The sequence below is a fragment of the Heptranchias perlo genome, chromosome 28, assembly GCF_035084215.1.
Source record: "Heptranchias perlo isolate sHepPer1 chromosome 28, sHepPer1.hap1, whole genome shotgun sequence".
In the NCBI taxonomy this organism is placed as follows: Eukaryota; Metazoa; Chordata; class Chondrichthyes; order Hexanchiformes; family Hexanchidae; genus Heptranchias; species Heptranchias perlo.
Genome location: NC_090352.1, coordinates 37,536,832 through 37,559,114, shown reverse-complemented (window position 1 = coordinate 37,559,114; position 22,283 = coordinate 37,536,832). Strand labels below are relative to the sequence as shown.

The 22,283-nt window shown below is 42.1% G+C and overlaps 1 protein-coding gene across 7 annotated transcripts in view; it reads left to right on the top strand.

Moving 5' to 3' along the window:
- The window catches only part of bcas3 (BCAS3 microtubule associated cell migration factor), a 666,368-nt gene that overhangs the window by 335,112 nt on the left and 308,973 nt on the right, over positions 1 to 22,283 (top strand). For all 7 annotated transcript variants that reach the window (XR_010968541.1, XR_010968542.1, XM_068008504.1 and 4 more), the window contains 2 exons: positions 5,746 to 5,846; positions 14,671 to 14,774. Coding sequence is in view for 5 of the 7 variants with exons in the window: in XM_068008504.1 (XP_067864605.1) it covers positions 5,746 to 5,846; positions 14,671 to 14,774 (205 nt within the window). In the remaining 2 variants the exon portion in view is untranslated. The remainder of the gene's footprint in view (positions 1 to 5,745; positions 5,847 to 14,670; positions 14,775 to 22,283) is intronic.

The window sequence follows — 22,283 nt, the reverse complement described above, 5'->3', positions numbered from 1 at the left end:
TCAGGAAAGAGTCATTTGGACAGAGTGTGGAAGTGGGGGAGGTGCAGGTATCATAACTTTGATTAGCTTTCTGTTCATAGACCAACTGCTTTCACATGTTTCCTTTGATGGTAGCGATCTCAAGGAATTTCTAGGCCAGCAAACCCAGTCAGTCATCCCCTCCTCCATCCTAGCAATCCCACCCGCTTCAATTCTGCACAAGTGGTAATTGTAATCAGCAGCATTTTACTTAAGCAGGTCACTGCCTTCTCCGAGGGGACTGTGCAATTCTTGTGATTTATTCGTTCTGTACTCCTCAATGACTGCTGTTTTTTTGAAAGTTATTTTCACATGATTTTGTTACAATTAAAAGATGTAATGGGTCCTGAAGTTCGTAAGTTCATTTGTCACACACCAGTTATTTCAAGTTATGTATTTTAGAGAAGCCCAACAATGAAACTTTTTAATGAGAACATTTTTTAAAAACAACTGAAATTGCGAAGGGACGGACCTGGGGACTGGCTGGGTTATGCAAATACCACACAAGGAGATTTTATAAAGGTTGCTTTTAACAGACAAAGATAAATATTGCCAAGTATCAAATTTTTTTCTACCCATATTAAATCTTTCAAAAAAAAATTGCTTTAATCTCCTAGCTGATTTATTTTTGGCTTTACACTTATCTATACATTACTTGTAGTTTTTATTCTGCTTCTGTACTACGTAAGTGTAAGTTGTTGTAGCTGGATTACAATGTTCTTTAGGTACTTCAACGGAAAGGACAATCTTAATAGGAGTAAAGAAAGAAAGACTTGCATTTATATAGCGCCTTTTACGACCTTAGGACGTCCAAAAGCGCTTCACAGTCAACAAAGTACTTCTGAAGTGTTAGCCACTGTTGTAATATGGAAAAGAATATATTCAAAGTACTGCCCCCCCACCACCCACAGTGTCTGTCTTGAAAAAGTATAATAATAAATATATTTGACACCTCATAAAATATCATCAAATTTGCTCTCTTGCGAGTGACCCAAAGTTTTGGGTCTTCTTCCCTTCTCAGCCACTTTGGTGACATTCACTGCAATGAGGTGTGCCATCCCAAACGAAACTCTGCAACCGTGAGCATGGATACTACTGGCAATGACTGCTGCACACCCACCTAGTAGAGGGGAGTAAGGTGGGAAAGAATCCAGGATCATTGGTCGTAGTGCCAATATATTTTGAACAACCCTTGGATTAAATGTTCAGTGAGTAACTGAGCTGATTACAGCTTCTGAAAAGAAAATGAACTCAGTAGCTTCACAGTGTACTGTTATTTATGCTGTGAATTGTCATGCACAGGTCTGACGTTCTGTTTAACAATCTGCACAGGTCTGTCTGCAGTTCTTCATTAGAAAGCTCCTCTTACCTTTTTTTCATGCAAGACTTCTTTTTAATAGCATAGTGACTCCGTCGTAGCAGTTGAAAGAATTCCCTTAATCCTGTGAAAAACCAGCAAGCAATACTATCCTGAATAAAGGGTACTCTTAACTGCCAGGCTGTTGGCAAAGAATGCTTCTGACTGTGGGGCCAGGTGTGAAGCAAGCCCCCAACTATAAGGTGGTGCATGAAGGGCGTTGCCAAATTCAAGGCCCTGTACAAAGGTTGATGCTGAGTATAAGCCCTGTGTGTTGCTCAGCCTCCTGTAAGTGGATAACCTCCACTCTCTCAGGAACCGTTACTGCTGTTTTTGGCTGACATTTTATTCATTTTCAACATTTTCATATGGTTGACACGCAGTAACTTGTTACTTCTAAAAAATGATCATAATACATTACCATCAAATTATTCCTGTACCCATCGACACATCTACACTAGCAGTAATACACCATTGTTGGACCTGGGGTGAGTACAGCTACTCAAGTTATTGCTGTCCCTCAGATTGACTGCCTGAATCTTGGATGAGGAGAGGGGAGACACCATACCTGAAACCTAGTGTTAAATGCCAGAACCCCAGTGGCTTGGCTCAGGTTTTTCACATTCCTGTGGTCAACTTCATTCTATTAAAAAAATAGATTTAAATGTATTGTACTTGTGGTGCCTAACTGGGTGAGCCCCCAACTTCAGTCTAGCTGTCTGGGGAGGTGGCAAACAGAGCTGAGGCACTTTATCACAAATGGAGAGGAAAATCAAAAAGAGTGCAGTGTTCTCAGGGTTATTTGGCTTATTGGTCTTGATAAACTACAGGAACAGTCAAATGTAAGTCAATATGTTCCATACCCTGAGCTGTGCATCTTGTGCGATACTTCCACAGTGTTTTTTCATTGAAGGAGTCCAGCTGATGACTGATGCAGAGTTCTCCCTCTGATCTCTGCACTCCTTAGTGTAAGGCTGCACTCACACCACATGTTGGCAGTTTTGACTTTGAACTGAACTAAACTTGGGTAGTATAAATTGAGTGTTACGGCCTGAACTGACTCCAAAACAGGATGGAGTGAGACTTCCTCCTGCGGGGAGTCCCTCTCTGCTTTGTTGTCAGGGCAGGCCCTGATTCCAGATTCACACTGCGTTTACTCTATGCTGCAGTGGCGCGTGAATTCACCCTAAATAAATCCAATAAGGAATTCAGGAGAAACTTCTTTACCCAGAGAGTGGTTAGAATATGGGACTCACTACTACAAGGAGTAGTTGAAGAGAATAGCATAGATGCATTTAAGGGAAATCTAGATAAACACATGAGGGAGAAAGGAATGGAAGGTTTTGATGGTGGGGTTAGATGAAGAGGGGTGGGAGGAGGCTCGTATGGAACAAAAGCCCTGGCACAGATCTGTTGGGTCGAATGGCCTGTTTCTATGCTGTACATTATATGTAATTCTATGTAAAACAATAACCTGACATGCAGAGAACCAACAACACTGTTGAAAATTGATTTACGAATCATATTAAGGCTGCAAGTTTTATAAAAGTAAAGGCAGGGAACTGATCCAATGCATTTCACTCCGGGTCTCCACACAGCCAAGATCAGCTTCCCACTGCAAATGTAAAATGGGGAGAGGAACAGGCAGAGGTCAATCTTCTGAAATAGGATTACAATTCGAATTGCCACAATTATACATTCCTTTCTGGCGCAAAAACACAAAAGGAAAAGCGGCCCAACCATGGCTAACAAAAGTAATTAAGAATAGTATTAGATCCAAAGAGGAGTCATATAAAGTTGCCAGAAAAAGTAGCAAGCCTGAGGATTGGGAGCAGTTTAGAATTCAGCAAAAAAGAACCAAGAGATTGATTAAGAGGGGGAAAAATAGAGTATGAGAGTAAACTTGCAAGGAACATAAAAGTGGACTGTAAAGGCTTCTACAAGTATGTAAAAAGAAAAAGATTAGTGAAGACAAATGTAGGTTCCTTACAATCAGAAATGGGAGAATTTATAATGGGGAACAGGGAAATGGCAGAGTAATTAAAAAATACTTTGGTTCTGTCTTCACGGAAGAGGACACACATAACTTCCCAGAAATGCTAGGGAACCAAGGGACTAGTGAGGAGGTGGAATTAAAGGAAATTAGTATTAGTAAAACAATAGTGCTGGAGAAATTAATGGGACTGAAAGCTGATAAATCCCCAGGGCCTGATAATCTGCATCCCAGAGTACTAAAAGAGGGAGCCATGGAAATAGTGGATGCATTAGTTGTCATCTTCCAAAATTCTATAGATTATGGAACAGTTCCTGCAGATTGGAGGGTGGCAAATGTAACCCTACTATTTAAAAAAGGAGGGAGAGAGAAAACAGGGAACTACAGACTGGTTAGCCTAACATAAGTAGTAGGGAAAATGCTAGAGTCTATTATAAAGGATGTGATAACAGGACATTTAGAAAATATCAACGGGATTAGACAAAGTCATCATGGATTTATGAAAGGGAAATCATGTTTGACAAACCTACTGGAGTTTTTTGAGGATGTAACTGGTAGAATAGATAAGGGAGAACCTGTGGATGTGGTTTATTTGGATTTTCAGAAGGCCTTTGATAAGGTCCCACATAAGAGGTTAGTGTGCAAATTAAAGCACATGGGATTAATATACTCGCATGGATTGAAAATTGGTTAACAGTCAGGAAACAGAGAGTAAGAATAAATGGGTTTTTTTCGGGATGGCAGGCGGTGACCGCAGGGATCAGTGCTTGGGCCCCAGCTATTCACAATATATATCAATGATTTGGATGAGGGAACCAAATGTAATATTTCCAAGTTTGCTGACGACACAAAACTAGATGAGATCGTGAGTTGTGAGGAAGATGCAAAGAGGCTTCAAGGTGATTTAAACAAGTTGAGTGAGTGGGCAAATACATGGCAGATGCAGTATAATGTGGATAAATGTGAAGTTATCCACTTCGAAAGGAAAAACAGAAAGGCAGAATATTATTTAAATGGTGATAGATTGGGGAACATTGATGTACAAAAGGACCTGGGTGTCCTTGTACACCAGTCACTGAAAGCAAATATGCAGGTGCAGCAAGCAGTTAGGAAGGCAAATGGTATGTTGGCCTTCGTTGCAAGAGGATTTGAGTACAGGAGCAAGGATGTCTTACTGAGACCACACCTGGAGTATTGTGTGCAGTTTTGGTCTCCTTACCTAAGAAAGGATATACTTGCCATAGAGGGAGTACAGCGAAGGTTCACCAGACTGATTTCTGGGATGGCAGGACTGTTGTATGAGGAGAGATTGGCTCGACTTGGCCTGTATTCACTTGAGTTTAGAAAAATGAGAGGGGATCTCATTGAAACATATAAAATTCTGACAGGGCTACACAGACTAGATGCAGGGAGGATGTTTCTCCTGGCTGGGGGGTCCAGAACGAGGAGTCACAGTCTCAGGATATGGGGTAGGACATTTAGGACTGAGATGAGGAAAAATTTCTTCACTCCGAGGGTAGTGAACCTGTGGAATTCTCTACCGCAGAAGGCTGTGGAGGCCAAGTCACTGAATATATTTAAGAAGGAGCTAGATAGATTTCTAGACACAAAATGCATCAAGGGGTATAGGGAGAGAGCGGGAATATGGTATTGAGATAGAGGATCGGCCATGATCATATTGAATGGCGGAACAGGCTTGAAGGGCCGAATAGCTCCTAATTTCTATGTTTCTATTTTCTATGTGTAATCCTGCCTTGAGTTCGTCACCTTGGATTGCTTCCACACTATTTCCCCTGTATGCAGAAGGCAGACCTGTACCCACCAATACTTGACCCTAATATTACATAGGTCAAAATTGCTCTCTCCATACATGACCCAAATTTGGAAGGATCAAATCTATAAACTAACTGGGTATTTTTCACAACTGAAGTGGACATAGAATGACAATTTCAAATACGCAGTCTTATGTATGACTAAAGTACTAGAAAACATGCACCTACAGTAATAACAAGCCTCAGTCAGATGTGTATGCACTGCAGGAAGTCAAGCCATTGCCACCATTCCGCATTGTCTGGCAGCTGATGACTGAGTGGCCTTGGCAGTAGCCAGGGATCAGTGTGGGGCAAACCTAAAGAGGGAGAGAAAAGGATACGTTCGAGCATCTAGAAAAGTTCATCATGACAGGAGTAAAACTTTGTAGGATTCAAAAGATGGTGAGAGGTTATCTGAAAGACGACTCCATTGCATCTGTAATAATATCCATAGCGATGACAAACATAACAACCTCAGTGAGATATTTTCAGTGTCTGAACGTTGAATGTGGAAAGCGTACTTTGTTCTTGCCAAATGTCTGTTCGTTTCTCCCTCTGCTATGTAGGACCCCACAGTGGAACGAACTCCAACCACCATTCAATGCAAACCATCCTTTGCTGCTCAGTGCCGATGCTGTCCAACACTATCAGAACCAGCTGGCTGGGTGTAAGTAACATTCCCTCCTTCATTGTTTTCACGGTGCCAAGCTGCAGTATGTTGCAGGCAGTACATTTAGTTGTATTGACTCTAATATAGCAGAATCTCACTGCTTAGGATGTCATATGAACCTTAGTGTCAGACAAATTGTAATGCTCCCGCAGCCAGTTATTCTCTGTGCAGACGTTTGAGGCCTTCCCCCCCACTCCCCCCACCTGTGGTTGTGTAGTTTTTTTCCCTCAGTTGTTCCCCGTGTTCGTGTTTAAAATGTTGAAAGTATTTGATAGGGTAGAGAAACTACTTCCTCTGATGGGGGAATCAAGAACGAGGGGACATAATCTTAAAATTAGAGCTAGGCCATTTAGGAGGGAAATCAGGAAGCACTTTTTCACACAAAGGGTAGTAAGAAATGCGGAATTCGCTGCCCCAAAAGTTTGTTGATTTTGGGACAATTGGAGCTTTCAAGACTGAGATCAATAGATTTTTGTTGGGTAAGGCACAGGCACGATGGGCTCAATGGCCTCTTTCTGTGTTGTATCATTCTATGATTCTAAGGGTATCAAGGGATATTGAGCTAAGGCAGGTAAATGGAGTTGCGGTACATATCAGCCATAATCTAATTTAATGGTGGATCAGGCATGAGGGGCTGAATGGCCTACTCCTGTACCCATGTTCCCCTTCTCTCCCGAAGATGGTGAGTCACAATGAGGTATGGTTCCAAGACGTCGTTTGGCCCTTCAATGACTCGCTCATCTGCTTGTTCCACCTGGTGGGCTTACACACTGTGTGCTAGCAGGATATTCAACCATCTTGGACACTCACAGCCAAAAAAAGATGCTTGCTTCACCTGCCATTCTCATGGGCCCTTTCCGTCAGCAGTTACTGGCTAAGGATGAGGAGTGGGAGCCTTAGCTGACTTCCCCCCCCTCCCCTACCACCTACCCCAGGGTCTCCAAGGCATCAACTATTGCTGCACTTAAGTTAAGCTAATTTAGCACAGACTAGTGCGTGCCATGTCCAAGCCTTCAGTTGCTGGTCCTGGCATTTCTTACGTGTGCAAGTGTGCAGAGTTGTTTCTATCCAGTGTGATGGAAGTTCGCATAGCTGAAGAGGTTACTTTTCTAATTTGTGTAGTCAGTGAGAATAAAATCAAACTCATTTACAACCGGGCTTCCTGTAAATGGGGAGAAAAGGGACCTTTAACTCAAGCATTGGTACATGCTTAAGATGTAACACACTTCTTGTTCTTTGCTGCCTATGATACAACTTTAAAGATACAATTTTAATTTTCTTCCTTGTTTCTACATCTTCTACTGTGGTCTCTTTAAACTGTACCCCTTGCTTCATTGTTCCTTTCAAACTGAATGCCTACTCAGTGGTGCCTTCATCCTGCAGCCCCGCTAAGCAGTCCCTGTGACAGCAGCTGTGATGGTCCTTTTAACGTCCTGCCACCCTTTTTGATGTATATACACTGAGGGTTCATGCAATTTTAGCCCAGGAAATCCTGCAACATTTTATTGCCCGCTTGTTTCTTCCATGGGCACTAATCTGGCTCTTAAATCTCTCCAATATTCTTCCAGCATGACTTATAACTGGGGCAGAGTTTTAAAGGGAAAGATGACACACCACCTGCCTAGTGTGGTTGCAAAATATGATTTGTAGGCCACGTCATAAGACCATAGTGATAGCTAATCTTCCTTTCCCTCACTTATAGCTTGGTAACAATGTGGAGTATTTCACCACATGTTTAGCATATGCAGATCAAAGTGAATATTCACTGTCCTAATAACAGTCTTTATTAACCTCACCAATCTTAGCCCCACAGACACCTCTGAGGACATAATTGCTTTTCCTTGATCTATCCACCAGGAACTAGGCTTGATCAGTATAGGAGTAATCCCCCCTGCCCCAAGATCAGTTTTACCCCCATCCCATTTTCGAGGGTGGTTTGAGGTTGATGCCACATAACTGGAGTTCAGAAAGGATGGCAGTGAGCTCCTGACTCAATTCCGACGAAGTAATATGACACAATGAACATTCCTGGTGAATGAAATTTAATTAGTCTGATAAATGGTTTATTTGCCTTGGGAATGTGGGCTACAGTGTATTTAAGTTCCTAGTTACAATCCCTTTCTTGATAAACCTGATGAGTTTTGAATGTTAAGACTCATTTGTTTGTTATTGATCCTCTTTGTATTAGTCAGAAAAATACAAAGCTGCCTTTAATGCTGGCTTTGGTCAACTGACTTCAGCCAGGGCAGCTACAATTAGACTTAGCACCCCTGAGCTAAAAAAAAATCAGCCAGGATTCTTTGCTCCTGATCGCTATCCTTTGACCTCTGCTGAAAGTGCATGCGTGTTGGGCATCAGCTGAGGGCAGGGTCCACGGTGACGTAATCCTCAAACACTCAGTCAGTATGCACAACCTTCCACACTGTGCCAAAAAGATAAAAGCATCATTCAGGTACCCAGTTTTGGGAGAGGGGAGACTTTACTCACCGGGTTCACGCTGGACTAGTACCCCACAAGTTGTGAGTTACGAAACCAAATTCACAATATCTGGTAGTTTGTGGGCTAGCAGCAAGAAGTTACCACCGATGCTGCGGTTTTGTCGTTAAAAAAACAACTGGTTTGCGAATGTGCTTTTGGAAAGGAAGGTGCCGGCCCCACCTGCTTTGGGCTATAGGTGACTCTAGTCCGGCTCTATACGCAACTAAGGATGGACAATAAATACCGCATTGCCAGTGTTGCCCATATCCAAAGAGCAAATTAAAAACACGTGGCTAGGCTCATACACAAAGATCGGCCAAGTTAAGTGACCGTGGCCAGTGCTCATTGGTCAGTATTCCAAAAAAAAAGGAGTCAACGACTTCAGGAGAGGCGTGAGGGAAACTAGGAATAAAAATAACTTTGATGTTCCTGGGTTACATGGGGTTAAACACAGCACTGAGGATGAGAGCAGTAATGAAAAACAAATGGGACAGCATGAGTATCATTAAAGAACAGCTCAGCCCCAGAATTTGTAGCTGTCTATCATTTTGTTGGAGTATTAGCATTTCTGTCAGTTGTTTGGTTACATTATCTGTCCAAGTGGAGATGAAAGCCCCCAGCTGACCACTCACAGAGGCTCTGCACAGAGCCTCATAGACTGTCGTAGTTGGCCAGTGATCAGATGTCTACATTAGCAGTCATTATCCTTGATTAGAGTCGACCTTTGACCTCTGGGGTCAGTGAACAAATACCCAGTGTCTTCTTTTTCCCCCTCTTCCAACACGGGTACCTGAATGATGCATTTACCTTTTTTGCCACAGTGTGGGAGGTTGTGCTTTTGCTGAGTGTGTTTCGAGTTCCCTGCAGCAAATCCTGCAGAATAAATCTTTCCAGTAAATACAGAATGAGATTCTCTGCATCTGTGGTAATATATATAGTGGTGCACATCTGCCTGGATCACTGAAGAGTTTTAGAATAAATGAGTAGGAATAAATATGACACTAATAGGAACCTATGTGTGTAGTATTGGTAAAAAGTGAACATTGGACTCATATCCATTGGATCTGTCATTTTCTTTCTTACCACTTTTCTCTCCCCTTCTCTCTTGAAGACCCTACCTCTTCTTGGGGTACAGTCCCACGGGTGCTGGCAGCCCTCGCACTCAACTGGCCATTCGCCATGTGTGAACATGGGGGCTGCATCACACCCGAACCTGATCCTGTCTTAGGCGCTGTGTCCACATTTGTGCATTTTCCAGCAAGGCGGAGGGGGGGGGGGGACAGCGGTGTCACTGGATTGGGGGTCAGGAGCAGCAACCTTCCTTAACTCAGGGCACTGAGGTCAAATATAATACTCCGATTGCTGCCCCCGCTGAGATCAGGAAGAAACAGTGTTCAAATCTGGGATTTGGTAGTCAGGGCCACAACACAGGCTCTCTCGTGGGTGGCAGTTCGCCTGTAGGCTCTACACTTTATAACTTCTTTTCCACTTAAAAATATGGAGAGCAAACCATTATACCACTGCACTGAGATGTTTTAGGAAAATAAGCGTTCCTGACAAGTGAATTTTTTTTTGGCAATTCGTAATTCTAACATAGGAATCAACTACTTCCTACTTCTGCTGGTGTTGACGTGAGGAGATACAGCCTGCCTCCCACTGATATCTACTACCTTCTTTGGCTTGCCATCCATTTTTCTCCATGAAACGCCTTGGGACATTTTTCTACATTAAATGCGCTAAATAAATGCAAGTTGTTGTCCGGTTAGTGCAGCGGAGCTTGTTAATGGCTGATACCTCAGGCTAGTGTAGCTTCATGCTTACAAAAAGCTGTAGTGTTTGGCCTGGTAATTTATTTATTTGAAGAATGCTAAAATACTAGTGTTGCACATCACTTTCTGTGAAATAAAGTGTGCTGCTGACCAAGAGATTTTCTATTGTGTCAGTCTCCTTGCCAGAAGTGATAGTGCCATCTCCACAGAACCACACCACGTCCACCAAGAGAGGGCCTGTTCATTTGCTTGGATTTCAAAAGCATTAAAAAATTATATGCATCACCAATATAATCTTCTCTTTTGCATCTCAACCTATAATAAAAGTTAGATACTTCAAGAAACAAAAGAGCTGGAAAAATCTGTATCATCCCAATTTCAAAAGTTTGTTTTTCCAGAAGAAAACTTTGCATTGTTCGGTTCCGTTTCTGACTTTGACTGGGTGCTGTATACACCTATACATTTTTAGATGGTGTTTATGGCCCTGCTGAAAGAAGCCTGTTTGAATCCAGGCAAAGGCTTTAAATACTTTTTTAACCAGCAGCCACGTTTTTGATGCGGTTGCAAACTAACACTCTTGCTGGTTCGTAAGACTGTTTGATCAAACTGCCCTGGATGTAGGATGTTACTGCATATACAACTTTACATTTTCTTTTCCTTCAACAAGATAGTTCTTCTACCCCACCCACTCCTGGCTTCGCCATTTATTGTTCACAGCCTGGAACCTGGACAGCAGGCTTATTTCTGGGAGCCAAAGTTGCTACATCATTGCTCATTGGGGGAAATCCAAACCTAGGGGTCATAAATAAAAGATAGTCACTAATAAATCCAATAAAGAATTCCGGGGAAACTTCTTTACCCAGAGAGTGGTCAGAATGTGGAACTCGCTGCCACATGGAGTGGTTGAGGCGAATAGCGTAGATGTATTTAAGGGGAATCTAGATAAGTACATGAGAGAGAAAGGAATAGAAGGTTATGCTGAGATGGACAGGTGAGGGAGGAAGCTTATATGGAGCATAAACACCAGCCCGAACCAGTTGGGCCGAATGGCCTGTTTCTGAGCTGTAAATTCTATCTAATTAAGAGGTACATAAGAGCAGTTGAGGAGTCAGTGGTTGGAGCCTGTGTTAGGGTCAGTGAATCGTCACTAAGAGCAAGAACTTCCCCTAACCCAAGGCACTGAGGCCAATTGTAACACCCCTACTCCTGCCTCGGCTGAGGATCCCCTGACCATAACACAGGGTGACTCTGGCACTGCTTTTTCTCTCCCCTCTCTCCTGATATCTTAATGCCTCCTTAGGAAAGTACTTCAAGGCCTTGGGACGTTTCATCACATGAAAGGCAAGATGTATGAATATAAGTTGCTGAGCAACAATAAAGTCAGATAGAGAAAGAATTTTCAATACTCGGTCACACTTCTGAAAACCCCTTTTCTCTCCTGTATTTTTTACTTGCCAACTTTCTCCCTTCCTTTCCTGATAAGGGAGCAGCTTCCCTATTTTCTGCCCCTCCTGCTGATGGATTCATCCGTTTACCCACTCTGTGGAAAACATTGCATCTGCACCTCACCGTGCTGTGGCTCTGCCTGCATTGGTACGCCAAACATTGGCACTGTAATGAAAATGAGGCATAAGAAAACTTATACCGAGAGAGTAGTTAATAGTTAAAATGCCAATATGTCGGCAAAAAAAATCAATTGCTTTAAAAGCGTATTGATGAGATTATAACAAAGAAATCAATTTTTAAAATTTGGCCTGTATAATATTGAGTTATGAGCCTATTTCATGCAAAGAAAGGGGGGACAAAATGGGACTGACTGAGGGAAACTATGGGCGCCTGATGCAGGCATCGGCTTGGATTGGACCATGTCCCCTGGGCAGAGGGATGAGCCGCAAGATAATCGCACACTACTCTGACCACTCCTGCGGGACTGACTAATGAAGGATAAGAGAAATACAATCTTCGTACTGGCTGACTGTTAGAAAACTTTAATAATTAATTAGTGTACTGCTATTGCACCCCAGGGTCAGGGATCAAGGAGGAATCTTCAGGCGGCTTTATGTGCAACACTGAGTGGCCATGTTCAGGATGTAAGTGGGATGAAAATGATCTTCATTCAGCTAATTTTACAAAGTGGTACAAAAATAGAGAAAGAAATGGCAAGCTGTGGTTTCAATTCCGCTGTCTTTTCAAGCCATTTAGTTTTGTATTTTCATGCAAATTATTCGGAGGTTTATCATCTCTTTAAACAAAAATGACATTTAAAAAAAATTAAGACTGGACAGTGCACTGTTAAAATCTCTGCCAGCAATAGCTGGGGATGGCAAAGATTGTCTCTACTTGTGAACACCTGATTATTATTTATTTCGTGTGAGCAAATGGGAGAGAGAAATTGTCAAGGATGTTAGTTAATGATGACTGAATAAGACAAATCATGCTGTTATTGCATAGGATTTTGGCATTCTTTTACCGGTGTTTTGGGATCGCACTCTGTAATTCAGTCCTTTTTCCCACGAAAATGCCCTTGCCTATAATATAGAAAGGGCCTGCTATTCCCAATAATCAGGGTCATTGGTTCACAGTGAGTGTATAAGTCAAATTCTGTTTTATGACATGAGATTGTGGCATATTTTTCTGGTGCTTAGAAATTGCATTCTGTGATTTTCCATGAAACCTTTGACCTTTATTAATGTAAGTGGAATAAAACATTGGGAATACGCAGCAGGTGTATGAGCATCCGACATGAGAAAAGACAGGTTAACGTTTTGGGTGGAGCTCTTGGCATCAGTTCTTTGTATTATAAGTGAATCTGAGACCATCTTGGTGGGTGTGTGTAAATAAGGAACGAGTGTGGGGCAGCTGGTCTAAGTGTCATTGTGCTTTAGGCTATATTCACGCATGGGATAATATTCATGAATGTTTCACATAAGTAAGCTAAAGCTGAAAGTGTGGGGCATTTTTTAATGACGTAATTGTATCTGATGTTAATAAGCCTCACCTGATGATGAATGAATGACTTTTCTAAAGGAGATTTCCATGTTGTAAATCCTTTTATAATAGGCTCGAGAGAGGATGAGACAGAGTGTATATGCTACATGACTAATGGCAAGTGCTTCCATATTAAACACTGTGACTGCACACCACTCAGCTGTTTATGACTCTCACTCACTTCCTGATAACTGAATGATTATTGGCAAACAGGTTATTCAGTGAACAGGAAACAACTGCTTCTCGTTACGTTGACATGAGCAGACACAATCTGTCTCCAACAGATTTCTCCTCGTGTCTCCGGCACAAAAAACGGTTACCATTAAAGAGGAATTGAACTCGTAATTGTAATTGGTGGTCAGGTTGAAATGTCATTTGCTCGTGCTGCAGTGGCCTGGTCTTGTTTCGGTGAAGAGCAGGTCAGAGCCATACTGACTTCTTCTTCGGATGTTGAGGAAATGATTGCGGAGAAGGAATTTCCTGCTGCAAGCACTTCCTTCATAAATTTGATTGTTCTGAGGACAGGAAGCATTTGCAATAACTAGGTCTTTCCCACAGTTGCATCAACACATCTAAAATAGAGGCTAATATCTCACGACTTAATATTTAAACGGCCACTTATTGGTGTTGACTATGGGGTCCATGGACTCTGTAGGGCCTGGGAAAGGATCCTTAACAGTCATCAGATTTCTGACCATCGAAGGCCAAGCCTACCACATTCTTTTTGAATTCTGTACTCAGATTTTTCTCTATGTTCTTCTGTACTTGTTGACTTAGTTGCACATTATTTATGTTGCTGCACACTCATAAAAATGTTTTCTGCATTGATATAGCACTGTTTTCCTTTGAGTAGCCGATACTATCTTTTGCAAGTTAGAACAGAAGGTTTCAGAGTGTGTGAGCATTTTTAAGGGATCCCCAGCAGTGTGTAAGCTTTTGTAAGGGATTCCCCAGGATTGTCAGTATTTGCAGAGGATACTGGGAGCATGTCACGATTTGTAAAGGGACCCCAGGATGTCAGTAATTACATAGGATCCCGGGAGTGTGTCAGTATTTGTAGGGGATCCCCGGGAGTGTGTCAATATTTGTAGGGGATCACCGGGAGTGTGTCAGTATTTGTAGGGGCTCCCCAGGAGTGTGTCACTATTTGTAGGGGATCCCTGGGAGTGTGTCAGTATTTGTAGGGGATCCCTGGGAGTGTGTCAGTATTTGTAGGGGATCCCTGGGAGTGTGTCAGTATTTGTAGGGGATCCCTGGGAGTGTGTCAGTATTTGTAGGGGATCCCTGGGAGTGTGTCAGTATTTGTAGGGGATCCCTGGGAGTGTGTCACTATTTGTAGGGGATCCCTGGGAGTGTACCACTATTTGTAGGGGATCCCTGGGAGTGTGTCACTATTTGTCGGGGGTCCCTCGGAATGTGTCAATATTTACAGGTAGCCCACACAGAAAAGTTTTAAAAATTACTGTTGTTGACAATACTGCAAAGAAACAAAGCAAAAAACGCTAACCAGAGAGTTTAACTGACTACAAGTCCCTGTTAGATTGCCAGAAATAAGAGCTTATTATGTTGTTTTCTTCTTCTGACAGTGGTTTTGCCTGGCAGTCCTGCACCCACCTTTACACGCCATGAGTCATATGACAGCCTGGGATCAGACCACAGTGGCCAAGATGATGAGGAGTGGCTGTCACAGGTGAGATTTGCAAGGCAGTATCTTCCTGATGCTGCTAATAAAGCTTGTAATTAACATTAGCTTTTTTGATCATTTTCTGTGGAGGAATTAGGAAGGATCATAGGAAGGAATTGGATTGCTGTGAAAAAGCAATAGGAAGGTTACAGCACGGAAGGAGGCCATTTAGCCCATCGAGTCCATGCCTACAGTAAATTTCAAGCACACTTCTTGTTATAGAAAGAAACAATTTGCAATTATATAGCTTCTTATCATATCCATGGGACGTCCCAAACGCTGAACAGCTAATGAATTTATTTTTGAAGTGCAGATACCGTTGTTATCTAGGCAAGTAGCAAGGTCCCACAAACAGCAAATGAGATAAATAACCAGTTAATCTGTTTTTGGTGGGTTTTTTGCTTGGGGATGGGCATGTTGGCCAGGACACTACAACGTGGCATCCTTGAGTAAACAGGTGGGACCTTAGTTTAGCATCTCATCTGACAGTGCAGCACCCCCTCAGTACTGCATTGTCAGTATCAGCCTAGATTATGTGCCCTAGTCCTGGAGTGGGGCTTGCACCCACAATCTTCTGACTTTGAGGCAAGGGTGCTACCAACTAAGCCAAGTTTATACTTTTTTAAAAAAAATATTTGTCGTAATTTTCAGAGATTTTCTCACAGTGATGTTCTGCCAAGTATTCTGAACCCATATTGCTGTGTTGTCAAGAAATCCAATTTGTCACACAGAGTTGTTCTTAACTATCACAGTGAGACCATTGTGGTTTTTACCTTCTTCCAGTATATTCTCTATAGGATGACATTGCTGCAGTTCAGATTATGCTGTAAAATATATATAGACTTTTGCTGCATGTTGTTTTTACAAAAATAGTATCTTATTTTTTAAAAGGAAAAACATTTTAATTTCTTATTGAAGGAACTTTAAAATCAAAACTTTTTTTTACCATCCACATGGATGGCTCAGAATTAACACTGGTGAACTAGATTGTGATCAGTATATTTAATACCCATCAAGGAGATAGGACTTGTCCAATGGGCTAGTCAATATATTCCAACACCAGACACATGTTTCATTCCTTTACTCTCACATCCAGGTGACATGAAACTTGTGCAGCCTTTTTGTAAACCATCTCCAACAAACGTTAGCTAAGTATTGTTAATTTTATAATTTGTATCCATTGTGGTTAATTGTATTCAGGTGGTGGGTATTGATTGGGGACTCTCTTGGATCCTTTTTATAGGAGAGCTTAGCTAGGGTGTGGGAGTGCAAGAGGAAACTCTGTGATTAAAGGCTTGGAAGCAACTAAAGACCAGGCTCTAGTATTCTTTTCTTCACCACATGGCTATCCAGTTTTAACAAGTATGTGTATAGAATACAGTAAGGATACTTTGTGATTTGAATTTTCTGGGCTTGCTTTTTTTTTAAGTGATTGGCTGCTTTCTGGCATCCCCTGATCTTGCTGTTTAGTGAGCATGCAATCTGAATCTCAAGCGCTGATGCAACATAGCATTCTCCTGGGCAGGGATTGTGACCCTATCACTATGACATGGCTTGTAGGGATATCAACCCTCTACTTTCAGGCTGCCTCAAACTTAACAATTTTAAATGAAGTTGCTTCTAATAAGAAGCAGATTCATTGTGTGAGTGGAGCAGAATCCTTGGTCTATCCACTCAATTCATTCAAAAAGGCCAGTGGCCATTAATCATCCTGATCACCCTGGTACTTTCTCTGGTCGCATCAGTCCTGTATAACCTGCAGGCGGGAGTTCAAGATAATACATCCCGTTTCCGACGCAGTGTCAGATATACTCTACTGAATTCATTCCCTGCGCTGCGGAAGGAGGGGGAATAGGTCGCCTGTCTTTAAAAGCTACTTGAGGGCAGTCCCAAGGGGTGACTGCCCCAGACAGGTTTTAATACAAGAAAAGGTGATGCGAACATTACTGTGCTGCGCTGTAAAAGAGCAGCTGTTGCTGAATTCTCCTTTTCAGCGTGTAGTGCAGTTAATGCGTGCTGTCAGAATGCAAGGTAGGTACAATATGTCTGCATTCGATGGAACAGCCGGTTCAGCAGTGACAGCTGGCCATAGCCTCAGTAAAAACTGCATAAGCATCTGCTCATTTTTCAGCTCTGCAACACTGATGGTGTCGGTGCTTAATCTGCAAAGCTGCTGTGTTTTTCTCTCCACATGCATTTTTTTAAAAAAATTGCCGTGATATGAAAATGTAGAACTGCTTCGTGTAGAATTCTCTTTATTTCTTTTGAAACGATCTCTCTCAACTTCTGCCGCTCCAACTAAAGCTGAAAGGCTTGACAGTCGATGGATCAGACATTAGTGCCGTCTGATGTGACCCAGCTTGTGCTGAATCCTGTCCCACGCTTCCTCTTCTTTAGCAGCCCGCCCACCCGACTTTAGCGGTCAGTAGGTTTGTTCCTCCCACACAGTGTTGAGGACTGTAATAGCTGCAAGACTCAAGTGTATCTTCCAAGAGATTTTCAGAGATGTTCCCACTTTCTTTGTCCTTTAAACAGTCAAACCCATACTTGTAACATTTGCTAATGCCGTTATTATAGACAGAGTAATGGATATTTGGGAGTGGTCACAAGCCAGTAATCTTTTCAAGGGGTTCAAATGGTTTATGTAAAGAATGATGGATGCCCAGGAGTAGGTTACTGGCAGGAATCTAATTGAGGGTTTCTGATGATTTATATGTAAATAACTGATATCTGGGAGTGAGTTACAGGCTGGAATCTAATTGAGGGGTTCAGACGGTTTATATATAAATAACCAATATCCAGGAGTGAGTTATAGGCTGGAATTTAATCAAGGGGTTCATGTGGTTTATCTATAGAATAACAGATATCCAGGAGTGAGGTATAGGCTGGAATCTAATCGAGGGGTTCATGTGGTTTATATATAGAATAACAAATATCCAGGAGTGAGTTACAGGCTGGAATCTAATTGAGAGGTTTAGATGGTTTGGTGATTACAGGCCATTAGTTTAATCAAGGAGTTCAGATATATTATATATAAATATATAAGTAAATATTGATCGAGGAGTGGGCTACAGGCTAGAATCTAATTGAGAGGTTCAGGTGTCGTAGGTAAATAATAATGGATACCTAGGAGTGATGATATGCCATTAATCTAATGAAAGGGTTTAGATAACATCATAAACTGTGAGAGCTCAATTTAAGCAATCCAGAATTGAACCTCAGGATGAGATTATAGCCTTGTAAACACTCCTGGGTGTCTGTTATTTTTATAATGAATGCTTTTTGTGTATAATGCATTAATGGAGTTGTTTCATTCAGTTTTGGGTTAATTAGTTTGCCCAAAGCAGCTGTCATAGTGGACATCCATGGCAAATGTTATGTGTATTGAAGCATGAGGATCTCAATATTTGCAGATTAACTATTGTATTGTAAGCGCTGCAAATCTATTGAGAAATCATTTGCAGTTGATTACCAGGAACTCATGGAGTCAGTGTGTGTGCTGAAATTTTCTGGTCTTATTATCAGAGGATTTAATTAATTAAGATGTCAGCCGTGGCTCAGTGGTAGCAGTCGCCTCTGAGTCAGAAGTTATGAGCTCAAGTCCGACTCCAGAGTCTTGAGCATATAATCTAAACTGACATTCCAGTGCAGTACTGAGGGAGTGCTGCCCTGTCGGAGATGCCATCCATTGGATGAGATGTTATAACCGAGGCCCCGCCTGCCCTCTCAGGTGGGTGCAAAAGATCCCATTGCACTATTTTGAAGAAGAGCAGGGGAGTTACCCCCTATATATATATTTATCCTTCAAACAACATCACCATAAATCAGATTATCACAGATGGTCATTATCACATTGCTGTTTGTGGGAGCTTGCTGTGCGCAATTTTCGGCTGCGTTTCCTACAATACAACAGTGTCTACGCTTCAGGAGTACTTCATCGGCTGTAAAGCGCTTTGGGACGTCCTGAGGTCGTAAAAAGTGCTATAGAAACGCAAGTTCTTTTTTAATTGGATTTTTATTCCTATGTTGATATTTCCATGAATGTGGAGCAGCGATCCAAGGATAGAGTTGTCAAGTCTAAAATTGCTCCGACTGTGCCTGCTCCATTGAGCCCCACTCAGGATGGTGGTCCAGCAGTGGAGAAATGCTCTGTTAGCTCCAGTGTACCAGCTGATGTTGACATAATACCCCATAATCCAAAATGCATTAGAGCTGAGATAGTGGGGGCATGGGTCCATCTCCTCAGGGTCAGTGGTGTCATTGTGGCTTCTGTCCGGGCACTCTGGGATCCTCTGAAACTTAGAGCCGCTTAGCATACATCTAGGAACGTAAACCCGCAATGAAGTCTGTATCTTCTTGCACATACTCAGAGGGGATCCGCATTCCAGAGGAAGCCATACTGGGAGGCCAATATAACCTGGACATTGTGAATAAGGTGGCATTTCATGTGAAAATTTCAAAACTGAGATTGATAGATTTTTGTTAGGCAAGGGTATTAAGGGATATGGAACCAAGGTGGGTAAATGGAGTTAAGATACAGATCAGCCATGATCTAATTGAAGGGCAGAACAGGCTCGAGAGATTGAATGACTGACTCCTGTTCCTATGTTGCTTAGGGCTGCTTTATTGCACCAGCGCAAGTTTGAGTCCAGGATCCCCCCTGTGGGAGAAAGAATTGTTTTGGCCATTAGGTGCAGTGACATCATAAATGCACTCTGTTCAGTATTTCCAGTGAAATTGTAAACACCTTGTTTTTGAAAGCATTTATAATTTCAGTTGAGATATGAAAGAGGAACGCTATCACAAAATATTTGCGATGTCCCTGCACAAAGCGACCAAAGGAATTCTTCCCCGTGTGCCGAGTTATCTTTCTCAGCCAGGCTGTCCGGAGGAAGGTCCTGAACAAGTAGAGGTGACGGAGGGAGGGGGAGATTGAGTGTGAGCCAATCTGTCGTGCTCTCACATTTTTTATCAAAGGCTGTTACTGAGTAGGGTCGGCAGGGGCCTGGGAGCAGACGGACTTCTCCCGTGGTGCGTATTGTTGATTTCAATAAAGATGAATTGAAGGAAATGAGGAATAAATCCGTGGCCTCGGTTATGGCCATTTCATTGCTGCACCACCCATTGATAATTCAACTTCTGAAAAACACCACTTCAGGTCGACATGAACACTCATCCCTTACTGTCAGATCATTATCTTCCAATACTTAGTGCGACTGCATCTGATACAAGATTTTTAAAATATTCACAACGGGAGGAATATAGATTAAATATTTCTTTTGATGTGCCGACATAACTGCGGTGGGCTCTTTTGTACATGGGCGGAAGTTTTAATTTAGTAATTGTGCATTGGATGACTCCCATCAGATCTAACTTGACTCTGTTGTGTAAATGCAGGTCAATCTGACCGTGGTTGGGAGAGGAGGGGGAAGGAGAATCAGAAAAATATTCTCAATGAAATCCCTGAAGAGACAGTGCTTCTCCAGCCATCTGTTATTGTGTAAAATGTAAAATGTGCTCTTATTTGCCTCATTTTTCAAATTTAGCTTTGGGAATTTTTGCTGTGAATACAACACTTTTTTATTTCCAATCAGGTGAGTGGGACTAATTGGATAGCTCTTTCAAAAAGCCGGCACAGGCACGATGGGTTGAATGGCCTCCTTCTGTGCTGTATGATTCTGTGAGGTGTGTCCTAAGTTCAATTTTGGAAAGAACCCTCTATTCTGCAGCAATAATGCGCCCATCCTCTCCTGTTGCCCCATGTGAATTTTATTCCATTTTCCACAGTAACTATTCTTGTTTGGTGTCTCCCCTAATTTTTTCCCTTTATTGTAGAATCATAGAATGGTTACAGCACGGAAGGAGGCCATTCGTCCCATTGAGTCCGTGCCGGCTCTATGCAAGAGCAGTCCAGCTAGTCCCACTGCCCTGCCCTATCCCAGTAGCCCTGCAATTTTTTTCCTTTCAAGTGCTTATCCAGTTCCCTTTTGAAAGCCTTGATTGAATCTATCTCCTCCACCCCACCTGTGCATTCCAGATCCTGACCACTCGCTGCGTAAAAAAGATTTTCCTCATGTCACCTTTGGCTCTTTTGCCAATCACCTTAAATCTATGTCCTTAGTTTCTTGACCCTTCTGCCAATGGGAACAGTTTCTCTCTATCTACTCTGTCTAGATCCTTCATGATTTTAAATACCTCTATCAAATCTCCTCTCAATCTTCTCTGCTATCCATGCAACTAAAGTCCTTCATCCCTGGAATCATTCTAGTAAATCTCTTTTGCACCCTCTCTAAGGCCTTCACATCTTTCCTAAAGTGTGGTGCCCAGAACTGGACACAATACTCCAGTTGTGGTCGAATCAGTGTTTTATAAAGGTTCATCATGACTTCCTTGCTTTTGTACTTTATGCCTCTATTTATAAAGCCCAGGATCCCTCATGCTTTTTTAATCGGTTTCTCAACCTGCCCTGCTACTTCCAACGATTTGTGCACATACACCCCCAGATCTCTCTGTTCCTGCACCCCTTTTAGAATTGTGCCCTCTAGTTTATATTGCCTCTCCTCATTCTTCCTACCGAAATGTATCACTTCACATTTTTCTGCGTTAAGTTTCATCTGCCACGTGCCCGCCCATTCCACCAGCCTGTCTATATCCTCTTGAAGTCTATCACTATCCTCCTCACTGTTCAATACCCTTCCAAGTTTTGTATCATCTGCAAATTTTGAAATTGAGCCCTGTACACCCAAGTCCAAGTCATTAATATATATCAAGAAAAGATATTTTATATTCACTGTTTACTGTTAGATATTTACTTTATATTCACTGTCCACCACTGTCCTTGTAAAGTGCCTGAGGAAGTTCCCTTACATGAAAGGAGCTACTTATGTGTGCAATTTCCAATTCAGATAGAATGATGAGCAGTTTTAAGTTGTTGGTTTGTGTACATCAAGTACTGAGGTTGATAAATTTTATTTAACTAGATAAGAAAGATGAGCCCTGGCAGCCTGAGCTAGATGCACACGTAGGTTGCTGAGGTGAAAGGTCAGCATGCAATAAGCACCGCGCAGCCCATTCCCCCATTTGTCTCGTTTCTAAAGAGATGATTAATATTACTGAGAGTGCACAATCAAGCATGAAATGATCAACGGCCATTTGACCCATCAGTCCCTTTCCTCTCACCAGCTTTTGTAGAGTGTGCACTGTCATGGACTCAACCCCAACCCTTTTAATCTCTCGAGGAAAGATTCTGCAAATTTACTCCCTCCTGCTACACATAAAAAAAGCTAAAACTGAAGAATATCTAATCTTACATCCCACATTATACATGAAAAAATAAAGAAATGCATTTATATAACGTGTTATCGCATCATCGAATGATCTCAAATCACTTCACACAGTGAATTACATCTCAGGCCAATTCCCTTTGTTGGTATGACCTTTCCATTGCCCTAGCAGCTCACAAACTACCTTACTCCATTTCTTGCTGTGCCTCTCAATCCAGTTCCAGGACTTGAG